Below are 17,256 nucleotides of genomic sequence, written 5' to 3'. Positions count from 1 at the left end.
ATCGGTGCACTCTTTGATGGATCAAAGGCAATGCGAAGGCTTCTCAAGGAGTCCCTGTAACTAATCACCACTTTTGTTCCGGGCATAGCATGTCGGTACCTATTGCGCGTTTACAAAGATGTAGCAATACCTGAAAGACCTAAATGCTTCAGTAAATATAAAGAAATACCAAAGACTTTGTGGCATAGCTATGAAAGAGTTCTAAACAAAGAACTGTTCTCGTCTTCAAATCGCGTTTCCATTCTATATATGTTTCTATCTTGGCAGCTATCTAGCCTCAACAATCACACTAGATACAACATCGCAACATCACACACAACATCATCACCGCATCGCAACACGTTAAAATGCCCAAGTTTTTCCCTCCTCGCGGCCAGCGTAGAAACGTTGAGCCATACGATCGCACGCCACAAACCAGACTCGCCCGTCTCTGGACTATAAACGAAAAGATTAAGGACCTAAAGACGCAGCTCGACATAATCAAAGCCAGAGAGGAAAACTGGAAAGCCGAATACGATCTGATTGATGAAATGGTGGAAGTCATGCGCAAACACGTCAAGAGATTGCTGGACGGATTTGAGGACCGTGGGGAGGTCGGGCAGACGGAACTACTTCTTCGCTTGCAAAAGATGAACCTACGAAAGTAATTTCTTCGTATATCATGCATAATTCGAATCGACTTCAAGGTTAAGCTGAAGTTCCCCGGTGCTGATGGAAGTTATCTTGGAGATTACACTGGGTTAGTGCAAGGTTGTGGAGGTTCTTGGCAGGCAGGCATGCGATTTCTGGTACATATTCAATTCTGCACCATTGATCTATCATTTTGGGTATTTTTGTTCTCCCATGGAGGCTCTTTTGTCGTGTATAACAAATAATCAAGAAGTACCAATTACCACATGTTCACATTGTCCTTAGTCATTTTCAAGTGTCTTTGTCTTCCATTTCGCCCTTTTTTGTTTTCCTTGTAGTCTGAATAGGAATGTTCTCTATGATCCCCCTTGTTCTAATATGGTTTCTGACTTGTATCCAGAAAAGGAAAAGGTACGAACAGCGCGAGCTGCTATTATTACGTTGTCTCTTTGTTGTCAAGTCCAGGTGTCCATACAATGTTCTAGGTCAGTAGAAATCTTGGCCTCCTAGGCCTAACCCTTAGGATGTAAGGATAAACAGCCTAAGAAGTCTATTCCAAGTATCATAAGCTGTGATTTGGTCTATTATGCGTCCAGCGGTCAATTTGTCTAAGACCCCAAGGTGTCCCTCATGGACAATAGAAGAGTCAGAACACGAGTGCCGTTAAAGTCAGAACAGTCACAATACTTAGCTATCATACTCTTAAATATAAGTAGAGCCTCATCTACTCGCATGGTTTTCTAATATCTTTATCGTTTTCACAACTCAAGCTTCAGTCCACAATATCATTGCAAGGTTATCAATCCAGAACCAGAAACCAAACTACTTGAAACTAAACCACACAGCCATTAAGCCATTAACGAACTTTCTCAAGATGCCTCGATCAGCTAGTTCAGTCGGTTCGTCTTCTCGATATAATCCCTATAGTCGTGAGGGTCGATCCACCGAGGAAAGACAGTATCAGCAACAATCAGAGGCCCTGCACAATGCCAGTGACCTCTCTCGCATCCGTGCTATTGACGATGAGATCGAACGCTTATACCAGGCGAGAGATGTTATAGTCGAGAGAGTCGGACCGCTCGATCTTATTCAGTTTCTCTCCAACAGCGAAGCTGAGGATTTCGACGGAGACGGGAGACGCACCCGTCCCACCTGGACCATGCTTCGTCAGCTTATCCGTCAGAAGAAGGATGCTCTCAAGAAGGTTCGGACCCTTCTTGAGAAATACGAGTCACTTGAGAGGAGCACGTCTATGCTCATCACCATGAACTGTGTCAACACGGTGGAGCGCTGCCTCGAAGAAAAGGAAAAGGTTCAGCGGGATCTTCGACTTGCGCAGAGTGAGATACGTATGTTGAGATTTGCCACCATGCTTGACGAGATGAGCGGGGAGCAGAGTATCACTGAGAAGCAGGAGGAGGATGCCATAAGTCCGTAGATAGTATCGGTGGTCATGTGAGGGTTTGCATTCCGATCAGGACACGTTCGTTTTGGTGAGTGTTTTTGTTTCCGGTGCTGGTCACCAAGGAGTCTTCTGGGGCGTTTGGGGGACTAAATCTACTACAATAGAATGTTAGTCTGTAGGTAAAAATCATCTTTGATACTTCAATATCTATCAATGCTTGTCTTTATGACCGACAAGTCAGGAAGCCGACTTGTCGGATCGTTCCTATCTCACCTGGGTAGCAGAAACGTCGGCTTTTGAGCTTTGGGATATGAAATAAAATAAAATAGAGTAGGCACTGGATGGAACAGGTAAACTCAAACATCTACGTTACTTCTCTCACTTGGGTACTGATTACAACTTCATACTTCAACATGGTGACTGCTGATATTCCAACGAGTGATTAGATAGGTAGGCAGCCGACGACGGCATCAATATAAATACAGGGTAGGCATCGGCCCCACAAACCGTCCGTCAAAGCTTCCCCCACCAACTTCCGATTTGTTTACTCTGCATCAGCCTTATTTACACTCCGCCTTTTCAGGTGCCACTCACCAGACAGCTTTACTTACCGACAGAACAACTCAATCAATCGCTCAACAAAACTCAACTCTATCAATTAACAAACATGTCGCTATGGCTGCTGTACAGCCTCCGCGAACAAGATCTGCCCGCTTAGTGGCTGGTTTTACCAATAAAACTACTCATCATGCACCCGCATCAGCCACCCATGCTCATCATGGGCCTTCTGCTCTATCCATCTTTTTGACCAACCTGAATCTTCTTGACCTCGACCAACATCAAGACTGGCCTGGAATCTGTGCTGAGACCTTTGCGACAGGCGGCACAAGTGCCCAGGGTCTAAAGAAGAGGGTACATTGCGTAGAATGGGCTCTGTTTCAGCTCTTCTCTTTATGGGACCCCGAAGAAACAAAAAAAGTAAAGTGAATGTTTACGTCAGAGAGAAATATGCTAACCTACCTCAGAAACTCAAACCGTTCTTCCCTCCTCTCGATCAAACTCAATCTGTCAACCTCCGCGCTGCCTTGTTAAGATCTCTTGAAGCAGCCAAGAAAAATGGGGTGCTGGGAAGGGATGCCATTGTACGAAAGACAATGTTGGACGAGTGTCGAGGAGAAAGACTGGAAGATGTTCTTGCTGCGTTTTCATCTGCTGTTCTCAAGCATGTTATTGCGCAAGAGGTAGCATCAGGCAGTGAATACAAAGCTCTTGCACTTAACATGGCTGTCGAGGATCGAGGATACAAGAGCGATAACACGGACCTCACCACCATGGTCCTGGCGCACAGGGTTGCCATCAGTCGCATATTGAATAGCAAGGTGGCGGCTAGCTCAAGGTTTCATGACTTTGTCGATTTATTGACGGTCAAGGAAAAGGGCATTGCCAGGAGGAGAGAAGCACTGAACGCTCTCGAAGGGGGCACGACCATATCCGATGATGCTAGACGCGAGATGTGGCGTACGCTCCGTAATAACTGGTCCGGTAACGAACGATGGATGGAGACTCTGCTCTATGGAGATGCCAGCGTGACAAAAGATGGTCTTCTTGGAATGTCCTTTGACCGTGTTTGGCGACGGGTGCAGCAAGGCCGACTTGACGAACTTGAAGAGCACAGCACCGGTCTCCTGGAACAACTCGACACTCGAGTGCGCGTACAGAAAGAAAGACTCCAGAAGTGGCAAAGGTTTCGGAATGAGATGTCCACCGATCAACCGGTCCCATCGCCGTCAAAGGTCCAGCGAAAGGAGAAGGAGAACGGCATTGACTTTGGATTCGGCGCCCACGGGGCTTTGCTTCTCGGTAAAGTCAGCCCCAAGAAGGCAACGTTCGGAAAATCGAAACTCTTGAAGGAATACGACGACCTTGTACGCAATCTGGAACTGGAGCTCCAAAGCACGAAACCGCAAAAGTCGTCGGCTCTTGACTTTTTACAGCGTCCTACCTTTCAGAAAGGACCAGTGATCAACATGCCAGACCCCGAGCCAGAGGAGAAAGAAGAAGAGGTAATCAGTGAATTGGAAGACGAAGACGGGTTCCCCGAATCTCCCATCAAGACATTCAAGTCAAAGTTAGATTTGTCAAAGCGACTCCCAGTACGACCAAAACTTTCCCATACCAGCGACTCTTTTGCTACAGTCTCTTCAAGCGCTAGAAGCCTTCGCAAGCCATCCCAAGACGAGGCGCGCATTCTTCGTGCTTCATCAGTTGAACGAACCAGCTCCCCTGAGCCAGAGGACGAACCAGTCGCGGTACCTCCACGACCTGAGTATGATGTATCACCCCAACTTTCACCTCATATATCCCCGCAACCATCTCCCCCACCCTCGCCTCTGCCACTTCAAGAGTCACCAGATCAGATACCTTCACAACTATCTCCTACCCAAGAGATGGCAGACCAGATCCTTGAGTCAATGGACATGACTTCACCATCGCCCGTCAAACGACCGAGAAAACGACACACACTCTCGCTTGCTGAGCGGACACGTTTATCCATGGCGCGTGAATCCTTTGGTGATCCCGAACCCGATGATCTGGACATCACTCCACCATCCGCAGAACCTGTTTCTGCAGAGGATCCTAGTCAGGCACTTCCTGAAGAAGAATTTGATCTCCTTGCTCGAACTCGGAAGAGCATGGCCGGTTTCGATAAGGCGAGACAAAAGGCACAGATGGAAAGGCGACGTTCGTTGAAGAAACCCAAGGCGCCCCCCAAAAAGGAGGGCAGTTACTTTCCCAAAGTCGAGGAGAATACAGCCGTTATTACAGACGAGTTGATGGCGCAGGAGGACATGGAGGCGGTGTTTAGATCACGACCCAAGATCAAGGCCAGCCCGCTACCGAGTCCAACCAGGGACTGGGATGACGACTATGTGTAATCACGATAACGAAACCCCTTGTTGATCATACTTTACATGCTCACATCTATAATACAATGATGCTTTTGCCGATATTTTAGACTCGAACATCTACCACCCTTGCTTCTTAAGCTCGATAACCCTGCTGACCGTCGCCTTGAATCCGTGCTTGAATCGCGCTCGCCATCTCTGACTTGCAAGCCTCTTTCTCTTTAGACCTTTTCGCTCGTGGAATTTTTGGCTGTGGTATTTGTTCTTGACTTGGTCCTCTCGCACAATCCTGTTGAGAATCTTGAGAGCAACCATAGGAGTGGGACCGCTGGTTTTGGTTATGTATTCCTTAACAAAAACTGTGCGACCGGTGACAGGCTTCGCACGAATTTGGGGACGAGTTATAGGGTCTGAAGCTTCTTCATTGCCGAACGCGCTGGCCTTCTTGGCGATGATCTGGGCAATATCCAGTGAGTATGGTTTGGTGGCATCGTAGGCGTGGCTGGTGGTCTTTGATTCGGCCGTCTCAGGAGCATCACGAGGAGGGGCAGGTGGGATACTGCCGATAAGAGGGTTCGATCGTGTTTCGGAAGCGGCCTCGCCAAGAGCTTGAGATCGGGCCTCGGCAGATGGATCTCTGACAAAAGGGTCAGATCGGGCAAGAGGATTGACGGCCGGTGAAGTTTCCTCGTCTGTGGTGATCTTGGGTCCTGTTCGGAATGCGAGAGATGTGGTGAATGTCCTTCTAGCGAGACATGTCGATGGCGTAGCTATTCTCGACAGCATCGCGCTACCGGTTCTGAGCGAAACAGCCCTGAATTGTGTCAACTTTGGAACAATAACATTCAAGTAGTTTCACTTACATTTTGCAGACACCAACGTAATCACCCAATTGACTCTTGAGCTGTTGAACAAGACATCTGATGAAGCAGAAAAGTCGCGATAACCCGGAAAAATGTAGGGGCGATAAGGCGGTAAATTGTGGATCGCATCGGCCCCACCTTGAAGAACATCTTCAGCCTCGTGCCTACATGCTTCAACACGTTTGCGCGGATCCAGATTGCGCAAAACATCATAACGGAATTATTTCGCGTCGTGGTATTATTCTTACCAATACTACACGAGAATCGTTAGACAAGGACCTCACTAGCAGTGTTGCGCCAATATGGCATATAATCATTATGGCAGTATGTTTCTTTTTTCCAGGCTCCATCACAAAGAGCTAACATTCGCAGACAATCCCTATGGTGCGCCTCCTGCCTATGGAGGTTATCCCGGATCGAACAATGCCCCTCCAGGAATGGCTCCTCCACCTGGTCTAGGTGCGCACGCTCAAGATCACCCCCATTACCCATCTAACATGTTCTTAGGACCTCCCCCAGGCATGTCTTCTGCTCCGGGAATGGCGCCTCCGGGTGTCCAGCAGTCTAGCGCCCAGCAAGCTAATCGTCCAAGCGGCCTTCCACCTAGCTTCCAAGCGCCTGTCAACATGCCCAACATCAACTTCAACGCCCCCGTGATTCGACTCGGTACCTCTCAACAAGGGAAGCCCGGTACGCCCACAGGCGGTCGCGACATGCCTGGTCCTAGCGGTGGACGACCGGGACTCGGTATGGAGAGAGGAATGGATCGCGATCGAGGAGCAAGGGAAGCACCTCAAGTGCTTGTCCCCCCTACAAACGAAGAAAAGCTCCGAACAATCTTCATACACCAGATTTCTGAAGGCGTGGGCGGCGATGATGGCATTCAACGGTTGTTGGGTGCTGTTGGAAAGCTGCGCAAGTGGGACTCCTCAGCGAGTGTCATAGATGATCACAAAGGCGTTAAGTTCGGTTTCGCTCTATTTGACGATCCATGGTCACTTAGCTCCGCAGTCAAGCTTCTCCACGAGGAACAAATCGAGGTTCCTGTCAAGCGCCAACCAGTATCCATCGATGGACCCAAGGACGATATATACGAGGGCATAGAAAAGACGAGGCTCCAAGTGACGGTCGACGAGAGTTCGCTGAAGTACCTCGAATCATACGAAGAGGGCCAGGACGATTCTATTAAATCTGAGAAGCTCGAAGCCGCAAGGGCAGCACTGAAGAACGCCGTCCGTGATCTATTCTACCCCAAGACCAACATTGCAAGCGAAGATGTCACAATGGGCAACACCGAGTCTGGCGAGAATGTCGAAGTGGTTAATATCCCATTGGCTCAAGAGGACGAACTGGCCGATATCCCTGCTGAGATGCGAGAGGTGGTCGCTCAAGAGATCGCTGCATTTCGGGAAAGAAGCAACCAACGAGATTTGGAGCGCCTACGAAAGGAAGAAGAGATGGAAGAGATGGAGCGACGACGAAATGGACCGTCACGAACGTCTCGACTTGATTCACCACCAGCCAGTACCAACAATATTCCTCTTGGCCCGAGAGGTAGCATAGCGAATGCTCCGTCGGGTCCTAAAGGACAGAATGGGCAGAACCGAGTTGCCTTTGTAAACGGAGGCATTTCCAACACAGACCTTTCCATCCACCAAGAGGACGACGATACAGACGCAAGCGATGAGGAGCTTTACCGACGATACAAGTCCAAGAAGGATGAAGAAGATGAAAAAGCGTATCTCGAGGCCGAGAGAAAGTGGTCGAACCGAGAACGATCAAGACAGGCGGCAATAGATCGAGAGCGCGAGCGAGAACGTCAAGATGCCGAGTCATTCGAACGAAGGAAGGAGGAGCAGCTAGAGAGAGAAAAGAGCTGGGACGATGAGAAAGAAGCAAGTCGGAAGACCCACCCATACTACCGCGATCACAGTGTCTGGGCTCGCAAGAGGACAGCCGACCGAGCAGATGAAGAGGCACAAGACGAAGCCGACAGGAGAGCAGAGCATGATGAGCAGCGCCGCGAAAAGGTCGAAATGGAACGTGCGCGCGGTATGGCCGACTCGTTCCTCGACAAGCAAGCTGAAGAATTGGAGGAGGACCGACGAGCTCCCGCCGCCACGGCACCGCAGCCATTCAAGCTGTCTCTCGGAGCCGCGGCTCAGAAGGCCCAGGCATCCAGAGCAGCTCCTCAACGGCGCACCATTGCAGAGGTGGAGGGTCTCTTGGACGATGAAGAGGCTGATTCTTCTACCAAGCGACAGCTGATTCCTATCCAGTTCGAGCCTTCATCTGCTACGGCACATATGACAGAGGAGGAGATCTCACAGGCAGTACGATCCCTTGCCCAGGAAATTCCATCAGACAAGGATGGTCTTTGGGGCTGGGAGGTCAAATGGGATTACATGGACAGTTCTGTCATCAAGGACAAGCTACGTCCTTTTGTCGAGAAGAAGATTGTCGAGTATCTCGGTGTCCAAGAGGAGATGCTTGTCGAAGCAGTGGAGGAACATCTCCGCGCTCACGGCACAGCAGCCGCTCTAGTGGAAGAACTAGAAGGCGTACGTATCCCCTCTCTCTTGATTTTTTTTAATATGATTGATTACTAACTGCTGCAGGCCCTCGACGACGAAGCCGAAGATCTTGTTAAGAAGCTCTGGCGTATGGTCATTTTCTTCACCGAAAGCGAGAAGCGAGGTCTCCCCGCATGAAGAAGTTTGGAAAGAAAAGGTTGAACGAACAAAATGTATCATTATTAATTTGAGTTTCTTAATACCACTGAAAGAACGGAGAGTGAGGTGAGAGGCGTTTGCGAGCTGTGGAAATAAAATGATTCAACCTTTTAATCCTTGTTCAAAATCCATGTCTTTCTTGTCTGTGTTGCGTACGGAGTATCGTGAGGGGTGATCGATCGTCTGGGGTGTTACCTTTGTTGGAGAGGACCGAGGTGCCGAGGTTCCCCACACTGAGCTTACCATTTACTTGGAGCTTGATCTAATAAAGAGCTTCAAGTCTGTGAATTATCTGAATCATTGCAACATTTTACGATAATATAGATTCAAATCATCACAATCATGACACATAATCTTACACCTCCAAACGTCCCCAATGTGGTCCTCTCATACCCCGAGCCTCATATCCTTCTCGTCAGGCTCAATCGACCAGAGCATCTCAACGCGATGCAGCGACAAATGAGCTTCGACCTCGATCGTCTCTGGAAATGGTACGATAACGAGCCCTCACTACGATGCGCTGTCATCACAGGTACTGGTCGAGCATTCTGTGCGGGAGCAGATTTGAAAGAATGGAACGTCAAGAATAGCGGAAGCAGCACAAACAACGTGGACAAGTGGGCAGACAACGGTTTCGGAGGTCTGAGTAACCGACGAGGCAAGAAGCCTGTTATCGCGGCAGTCAACGGTCTCTGTTTGGGTGGTGGAATGGAAATGATACTTAACCTCGATATGGTCATCGCCAGCGAGACGGCCAAGTTTGGCCTGCCCGAAGTCAAGCGCGGCGTTGTAGCCATCGCTGGCGCGCTGCCACGATTGATTCGCACCGTGGGACGTCAACGAGCATCCGAGATTGCACTTTTGGGACGCATGTACACCGCAGAGCAGTTCCTAAACTGGGGTGTCGTGAACAAGGTGGTCAAGCTGGAGGACGTTGTCGCAGAGGCGCTGCGATGGGCGGTGGAAATGTCTAACAATTCCCCCGATTCGGTTATCGTGTCGCGCGAGGGGTTGCTGGGTGGGTGGGAAGCAGAAGGACCCAAGGACAGCACCAACAGGATTGAGCATGGGGTATATAAGACAATGGAAGGCGGTGACAACATGAAGGAGGGTGTCTTGAGTTTTGTCGAGAAGAGGAACGCTGTCTGGAAGAACAGCAAGCTATAGGCGTGAAGGGGTATTGTTAGTTATCTTGAGAAGCGACCACAATGAATCATGTGCGGATGATGATCAACAATGTTTTAGTACAGTGAGACATGACATTTCCTAACCGGAAAGCTGTGCATTCGTAAATGCCACAAACGTCGATGGCGCAACATGTCTTGACCGTTCAGATTGAGAGAACGAGTCAGTTTGTTGGCACACAAAAGAGAGAGAAAGAGAGCTTTCATTACCCGTCTCTACCTAGGGACGGCCCTTGAAGTGGATGATACCATAGTAGCGTCCGACAGGCTAAAGGCTTACCCTCCGATTGGCATTGGTATACGCTCAGACTTTCCAAGGGCAGAGAGGGATGTCGATCCACAAAGTGAAGCTCTCGGGCAGCCACAAATTGATAGATCGACTGGCCAATAACCCAAAAGGGATTTTCAGCTGGACGCTGGTAATAAGCCTTGTCTGCAAAAGCGCGATAGTGGAAAGTCCAATTCCATTTTTGCCGGTAGTTGATGACGATCAGCGAATTCTGGTTGGTTAACTCGACCCTTCGCATGCAAGGATTAATTCAGTGGAGTTTTGGTACGAGTAAAAGTCCGTCTTGGTTCGACGGTAGCTTGTGGTTGAACTCCTCAATGTCTTGGGGCTGAGATTGTGAACCAGTCAAAGTCAAGCGGGCGCTCTGTAGAGTATCGCCATGACAAAGATCGACGCAAGATATCAAATAATAGTCCGCCTGTAAACACAGAGAACCTGTCCCCTGGTGCAGTCATCCAAGACACTCTTGCCCAACTCGAGTTACCATGATATCCCGCTCTAGCAGGACGGCATTTTGCGGAGAAAAGAACGGAATGAAGTGGTTTTGAACGACATGCAGCTCGTCGATCATCTTTGAACTGAGCCATATTACGGTGGTAGCTTGATGAGATCTGAGACAACTCAAAGGCTAATAGTCATGTACTCATGCTACCATGCCCGTATAAAGATGGCTGCTCCCCGACCACCACTACCTTTGGCCTCTTCCTGCGTGATGCCACCCACATCCTCTCACCAAGTGTCACCAGTAAGCCTGGGGTCGTGGAGCCATGAATTACACACACCTTGCCCCCAACTCGGCAACTGAGTCTATAAAAGACCACCCTGCATCGGGTCATGATTTCCAAAGCAGACCACAAACTCCAATGGGGCCTGTGGTTGCCAATATTGAGCCAGGGCGAAAGCCTCGGAAGCTCATTCTCTGTTTCGATGGAACTGGCAACAAGTTTCACGGCGATGATAGCGACAGTAACATTCTCAAGATTTTTCGAATGCTGGATCGTGAAGCGGACGACCAGTATCACTACTACCAACGTAAGTCCGCTGTTAGGTTGCTATTCTTTGCTAACAAAATGAAGCTGGCATTGGCACATATGTAATTTCTGGATCGCTCACCCACACTGGTATCAAGGCTCGCTTCAGTTCTTGGTACCAAAAAGCCAAGGACTCAGCGATCGGCTCCTCGTTTGATCAGCATGTCGTGGGAGGTTACCGATTCCTGATGCGATTTTACAACCCCGGCGATGAGATCTATATGTTCGGCTTCAGTCGGGGAGCATATATCGCTCGCTTTTTGGCTGAGATGCTTGATTACATCGGGCTGTTATCCCACGGCAACGAAGAGATGGTCAAGTTTGCTTGGAAGGCGTTTGCTCAATGGCAAGGTCGTGAGCAAGTACCCGAGGACGACGAAGAAGATTGCAAGAAAGAGCCCGACAAGAAAACCGAAAGGATAAAACAGAAGAGAGAAGAAATGTTTCGATTCATGAAAGGTTTTCGAGAGACATTCTCTCGTCCTGTTGGACGCATCCGTTTTCTCGGTCTATTCGACACCGTCAACTCTGTGCCCAGTTTTGAAACGGCCTGGATGCAGCGCAGCAAGTTTCCATACACTGCACGAAGTAGCGCTAGAGTTATTCGTCACGCTGTCAGTATTGACGAGCGGCGAGCCAAGTTTCGCCAGGATCTTATGTACCAAGATCGACCAACGAAGAACGAAAATAAGCATCACCACTTCCACAAAGCCATGAACGACATTCGCGAAGAATTCCACGGGCACGAAGAGAGAGGAAGAGCCGGAAATCATCTTTCACCGAACGACAAGCGAAGCGGGAAAAAGAAGGGAGGCGAATTTGCCCCGTATCGAGCTCGTTCCAGGTCATGTCGAAGACCAAGCCAATGTGGAGATCCAGAAACATTCTCCAACCTTTCTGGACTGGCACTTTCCGACATCAACAACATTGACGACGATGAGGCCCAAGATATTGATGAAGTCTGGTTCTCGGGAGGACACGCTGATGTTGGTGGAGGTTGGGAGATCCACGAAGGTAGCAAGAGCACGAGTCACATCCCTCTCGCGTGGATCGTGAGAGAGGCGCAGAAAGCTGGACTTCCATTTGACAACCAGAAGGTTGCTGAGATGGGATGCTGCGTCGATCACGACTGGGAAGTTGCCACAGGGAGACCACCCATTCCTGATCTTCGAGTCTCGAGTGGCAGCGGAGGCCCAGGCCATGCACCAGACATGCCCATGGACGAAAAGGAGGACGATCCTAAAGAAAAGTTTCACGGTGTCATGCACGGAGCCTGCACTGCTCGAATCCACGACTCACTAGAGTATGGACAAGGCTTGGGCGCTATAGCTGTCACAGCTTGGAAGATCATGGAGTACATGCCCTTCCGTAGAATGGATCTTCAGTCCGACGGATCATGGAAGCCAATTCGCTGGCCTCTTCCTGGTGGTGAAGTCCGAGATGTTCCCGATACTGTTCGTGTGCATGGCAGTGTCATACGACGCATGAATATGGACGAGAACTATCGCCCTGGAAATCTCATCATCGGAGGCGGTGGTCGGGGTGTTAGAAAAGCTCCTGCGAAACATGGTATCGGTGATTGGGAATGTGTAGCTGATCACGGTGATCCAGTTGGAGAAATATGGGTGAAAAAGAAAAAGGATGACAGATTACACGATTAATCACTTTGTAATGAGGAGGGAATAAATAGTAGTCAATTAATATTTTATTTGTCGATAATATTTTGAGTGTACATAAATCTTAGTTGACATATAACGTAGGTCCGTGTCAAAGGTAGCCAAGTAGGACGTCACGTGCAACAAAGCTCTCCTATGTCATGGAGCCACGACATCAAACGTTGATCCGTCACAGCGGCATTCAATTAATGGCATGCGCTGAAAAGAAAAAACACAGCCATTAATTCGTCGCCATGCCTCTCGTTCTTTTTCTAGGCGTACTTGAAAATGGCATACCCGATGCTGTCCGGCAACATGCTCGCACAATAATCTACACCATTCTCATCCTTGCATTCCTTACTCTCCTTAAGATCTGGACATCCGGTCGCTACAACCCTACCCAGCGCCTCCTTCATGGCAAGGTCGTGATGATGACGGGCGGAACGTCTGGGATAGGCGCCGCTGCAGCTTTGGGTCTTGCATCACAGGGTGCGCAGCTGGTTCTGCTCACACAATCGCCCCCGAACGATCCGTTCCTAGTCGAGTACATCCAGGACCTTCGAGAAAAGACGAACAACCACCTGATTTACGCCGAACAAGTCGATTTGTCGAGTTTCTATAGCATTCGAACGTTTGCGACCAAGTGGATCGATAATGCGCCACCTCGACGATTGGACATGATCTATTTGGGTGCGGCGGTCCTTACACCCCCTGGCGGAAAGAGAAGGGAATCTGAGGAGGGCATCGAGGAGACATGGATGGTCAATTTCTTGGCCAACTTCCATCTTCTGGGTATCTTGAGTCCTGCTCTTCGCGCCCAGCCTATCGACCGAGACGTCCGAGTCATCATCCCGACCTGCTCTTCATACATTGGCTCTCCATCTCTCAAGGACCCCGTGTCGAGAGAAACCTGGACACCAGGCACGGCATATGCTCGAAGCAAACTCGCGATGAACGTCTTTGGCCACGCTTTTCAGAAGCACCTCGACTCATACGAACGTCCTGACAAGGCGCCAATGAACACACGAGTAATCTTTGTCGATCCCGGTCTGGCCCGAACCCCAAGCACCCGTCGCTGGCTCACTCGTGGATCTCTATGGGGACTCGCAATCTACACGGTTGGCTATATTTTCCCCTGGTTCCTTCTCAAGTCTCCCAACATGGCCGCTCAGTCCATTCTCTATGCCGCTATGGATCCTGAATTCGCACGGGGCCCAGGTGGCAAGTTTATAAAGGAGTGTCTGGAAGTCGACTTTGCACGAAAGGAGATTAAGGATGATGAAGTCGCCAAGAAGCTTTGGGAGGAGAGCGACAACTTGATTGAAAAGGTCGAGAAGATACAGGCTAAAAAGCGGGCTGCTAAAAAGGCGGCCGATGAGAAGAGTGCAAAGGCAAAGACTGAAAAGGAGAAGGAAGCCGAGATTGAAGAGCTAGTAGAGGCTATCAAAAAGGGCAAGGAAAAGGCGGCGGCTAAGGAAAAGACGTCAGGGAAGAAGAAGAAGAGCAAAAATTAGTTAATGATATATACGGACGGGGGTATAGACAGGTATAGATAGATGGAGTTTGGATTTTTGTTACTCGGGTGTACAAAATATAGCCCTTGGCCAACAAACTTATTGTAAAATATATCATGACAGTGCCACGTCAAGTCGTGACTCTTGTGCAAATGAAACAATCATATTAGACTACAAACATCGACATGGAGCCTCATCTCTGCCAACACAACCCATCGAAAAATCGTTAGACTCGATGGTGAAAGGATCTGCCCTACAAGGCTGTCTGGGTGGGGTCTTGTTCCTGAATTATCATCATTTTCCTCGTATCAAAGGCGAGAAACTAACGAGTCCGAACAAGGCAGTGACATGTTCCCTGAACTGCCGCGCGTGGGAACGGACAACACGGACTTGGCGAACATGAAGAATCTAAGCCACAGTCCGTTTTGTCCGATTGAGATCCTTGTAAGATTATCTGATCAATAAAGAGACACACACGAGCCACTTTAAAAGATGTGATATGTGACCAGATTATTTCGTCGCCTGTGATGGAACAGAAAGTCCTGTAACTTTGCCGTATAATCACTGCAAAATGCCCTGAAACCGAAGCCGAGACCGAAGCTTTCACAGCCACATGTTGTATTCTAAAGTCCGCTCCATGCACAGCATACGACTCATCGTCTCTTGGCCCAGCCTACGGAAACGGTAAATACAGAAATAATACCTCTGACGTCGCATCACTGGTAATGTAATATAATAAAGAACCAAAGATGGAGAATAAAATAAATAAAACAAAAAACAGAGCCAGGAGTTATGTATGGGCCTAATGAATGAGTTTCATTTCCCCGCCCATGAAATTAATCTCTTCCACAAACACCAACAACAACAAACATGGCTTCACGAGCCGATAATGTCACGCTATTAAAAACATGTCAAACATGTTTTCATGCGAAAATCAGATGCGAAAAGTCTCAGGAGTCGGGGAAATGCGATCGATGTTTGAGACTTAACAAGATTTGCGTCTTTAATCCTTCTAGACGGCGCAAGGCTTTGAGGCCGGGGTGAGACAATATGCAAATACCATGTCAAAATTTGTACCCAACTAACATGAGATAGACCATCGAGGAATCTAGAAGCTGTCAGTCCGACGAGGTCAAGATCACCTTCTCTCACTTCTGCACCTGCGACTTCAAACGTAGCCGACTTTTCACCAGGCGTGTCCAATACACCTGGGAGTATTGACACAGAAGCATCACACAGTCCCTTCTCCAGAGGATTGATGACACCCGAACAAGGCCAAGAATGTCTTGACATGTTCCGAAGTCGAATGTCGCCTCACTTTCCCTTTGTCATGATTCAAGAATCGGTCACTATTCAGAGCCTGTCCCAGGATAAACCTGCATTATGTGTGGCCGTACTCGCAGCATCCTGCCATGAACATCGCAGGCTTCAACGAGAACTCGGCAAGCTGTTTCATGAGATCGTCCTTGTGCGTATGATGAAGGGACCCTTTGCAACTCTCGACATGCTACAGGGATTATTAGTCCATCTAGCGTGGTATGTCAAGACGATGCTTTGTTTGTCTTTTACTTTTACTAATGGACCAGGGCGCATTATCATCATGGGACCATGAAGTACACACAACATTTATCGCTTGCCGCCAGTATAATCTCAGACATGAGACTCGATAGACCACGAATAGCAAGTCTATGGGCATTGAGTAGAGAGAATAAACATGCGATTGGTGAGATGACGCATGATGAGCAGAGAGCGTTAGCAGGGACTTATTATCTTTCCTCAAGGTATGGCAAACATGGTCTTTGACAAATGGTATCTAATTAGCTACAGCTCTGCAGTATTGCTGCAAAAGTCTCATCATTTTAGATACTCACCTTACATCCTTGAGTGCTGCCACAAGCTCCTAGCGACAGGCTCATTTCCGACTGACAGACATCTGCCGTATATCATCTATCTCCAAAAGCTTACCGAAGAAGTCGACGATGCTGTCATTGAAGCTTCAGGTACCGTCCGTGGATCAAGGCAGGGGCATCTCCCTGCAGAGCTTCAAAGGATCCGAGAACGGTATACGTCCACAAAGTCATCCCTCCCATTCCCTCTAAGCGAAAGTCGTGAGTAGTTTCCCGCCCTCTCATGAGTTTAACTAACAACGCAGCCACAATTCTTCTACAACTCCACGTACTCGACCTCATCATCTGTCAACCCTCGCCGGATGGCATCTCTTACGGCCCAAACGGTTTCCAAAGCCTTCAACAAGGTGCAGACCAAAACCGCTTTCTCGACTGGTTGTCGCAAAGCATGTCGGCCGCCAAGTCCCTCATCAGCGTGGTACTCCTCCTACCCCAAGGCGAAGAGGATAGCATGCCCAACATAGGCTGGATCATGTTGTACTGCGCAGTTTCACTCGCTGTGCGTCTTGACCTTGTTGCCGCACAGCCAGAGAATGCACAGACTGCAGGTCATCTCCGTCGAATTCTCGATATGTCGCATACGCTGCGTCAGATCGTTTTGAGGATGGAGGCTGCTTCGGGGCCTGACACGGGTGATACCGAGCCAAGTCCATACTGGGATCTTGCGAGGCGTGCGAGGAGGATAGAGAGGTGGTATCTTGAACGGTGCGGACCTGTTGAGTCGCCTGATGTAGGGAGTATATTTGCATCAAGCGAGCCGTCACCTGCAAACCCCTTTTCTGGAGTAGAGATGGAATTCACCCCATCCTCGTTCCAGGATGCAAGTATGGTGCCAAGTCTACAAATTACAGGTGAACCGGAACCTGAACCATGGATGACAAATCTGCTGGCAGATCTTGAAGTCGATCCGGGAATGGAGAGTTTGCTCTTCACAGGCCCATTTGACTTTTTGGGTGAGCGGTGATGGTGTTAGTTATATAAATACACGATAGATATACGGACACGGATAAGGTGAAGTCCGGAGTTTATGGTGATGCGAATAGATTCTGCATGCCCGTCGGTGTTCGTGCACTTTGCGCCGCGGCCCCGTGTACCGTCGGGCCAGATGTGAAGGTCTCTCACTTTATAGATCCGATTTAT

General features: G+C 49.0%; 9 protein-coding genes across 9 annotated transcripts; 8 read left to right on the top strand and 1 right to left on the bottom strand.

Moving 5' to 3' along the window:
- Window positions 1–347: 347 nt before the first annotated feature.
- Window positions 348–647, top strand: FPOAC1_008837 (uncharacterized protein; the record flags this gene model as incomplete). Its single annotated transcript, XM_044853271.1, has 1 exon — window positions 348–647. One exon carries the CDS (start codon window positions 348–350, stop codon window positions 645–647), a length of 300 nt encoding a protein of 99 aa, XP_044705941.1.
- Window positions 648–1,504: 857 nt separating this feature from the next.
- FPOAC1_008836 (uncharacterized protein) lies at window positions 1,505–2,068 on the top strand (the record flags this gene model as incomplete). The annotated part of the gene is made up of 1 exon (XM_044853270.1): window positions 1,505–2,068. One exon carries the CDS (start codon window positions 1,505–1,507, stop codon window positions 2,066–2,068), a length of 564 nt encoding a protein of 187 aa, XP_044705940.1.
- A 642-nt stretch (window positions 2,069–2,710) lies between these two features.
- On the top strand, window positions 2,711–4,971 carry FPOAC1_008835 (uncharacterized protein; the record flags this gene model as incomplete). The annotated part of the gene is made up of 2 exons (XM_044853269.1): window positions 2,711–3,013; window positions 3,061–4,971. The coding sequence occupies 2 exons, from the start codon at window positions 2,711–2,713 to the stop codon at window positions 4,969–4,971; spliced, it is 2,214 nt and encodes a 737-aa protein (XP_044705939.1).
- A 90-nt stretch (window positions 4,972–5,061) lies between these two features.
- FPOAC1_008834 (uncharacterized protein) lies at window positions 5,062–5,727 on the bottom strand (the record flags this gene model as incomplete). Its single annotated transcript, XM_044853268.1, has 1 exon — window positions 5,062–5,727. The coding sequence occupies one exon, from the start codon at window positions 5,725–5,727 to the stop codon at window positions 5,062–5,064; it is 666 nt and encodes a 221-aa protein (XP_044705938.1).
- A 379-nt stretch (window positions 5,728–6,106) lies between these two features.
- Window positions 6,107–8,515, top strand: FPOAC1_008833 (uncharacterized protein; the record flags this gene model as incomplete). Its single annotated transcript, XM_044853267.1, has 4 exons — window positions 6,107–6,128; window positions 6,177–6,263; window positions 6,312–8,365; window positions 8,423–8,515. 4 exons carry the CDS (start codon window positions 6,107–6,109, stop codon window positions 8,513–8,515), a joined length of 2,256 nt encoding a protein of 751 aa, XP_044705937.1.
- A 363-nt stretch (window positions 8,516–8,878) lies between these two features.
- On the top strand, window positions 8,879–9,703 carry FPOAC1_008832 (uncharacterized protein; the record flags this gene model as incomplete). Its single annotated transcript, XM_044853266.1, has 1 exon — window positions 8,879–9,703. One exon carries the CDS (start codon window positions 8,879–8,881, stop codon window positions 9,701–9,703), a length of 825 nt encoding a protein of 274 aa, XP_044705936.1.
- Window positions 9,704–10,776: 1,073 nt separating this feature from the next.
- FPOAC1_008831 (uncharacterized protein) lies at window positions 10,777–12,701 on the top strand (the record flags this gene model as incomplete). Its single annotated transcript, XM_044853265.1, has 2 exons — window positions 10,777–11,041; window positions 11,086–12,701. 2 exons carry the CDS (start codon window positions 10,777–10,779, stop codon window positions 12,699–12,701), a joined length of 1,881 nt encoding a protein of 626 aa, XP_044705935.1.
- Window positions 12,702–12,949: 248 nt separating this feature from the next.
- Window positions 12,950–14,209, top strand: FPOAC1_008830 (uncharacterized protein; the record flags this gene model as incomplete). Its single annotated transcript, XM_044853264.1, has 1 exon — window positions 12,950–14,209. The coding sequence occupies one exon, from the start codon at window positions 12,950–12,952 to the stop codon at window positions 14,207–14,209; it is 1,260 nt and encodes a 419-aa protein (XP_044705934.1).
- A 613-nt stretch (window positions 14,210–14,822) lies between these two features.
- FPOAC1_008829 (uncharacterized protein) lies at window positions 14,823–17,080 on the top strand (the record flags this gene model as incomplete). Its single annotated transcript, XM_044853263.1, has 5 exons — window positions 14,823–14,893; window positions 15,305–15,745; window positions 15,796–15,990; window positions 16,037–16,317; window positions 16,362–17,080. The coding sequence occupies 5 exons, from the start codon at window positions 14,823–14,825 to the stop codon at window positions 17,078–17,080; spliced, it is 1,707 nt and encodes a 568-aa protein (XP_044705933.1).
- Window positions 17,081–17,256: the final 176 nt, after the last annotated feature.

Source organism: Fusarium poae, chromosome 3 (assembly GCF_019609905.1).
Source record: "Fusarium poae strain DAOMC 252244 chromosome 3, whole genome shotgun sequence".
Lineage (NCBI taxonomy): Eukaryota > Fungi > Ascomycota > Sordariomycetes > Hypocreales > Nectriaceae > Fusarium > Fusarium poae.
Note: the sequence above shows the minus strand (reverse complement) of the source record. Positions and strands in the feature narration are given on the sequence as shown.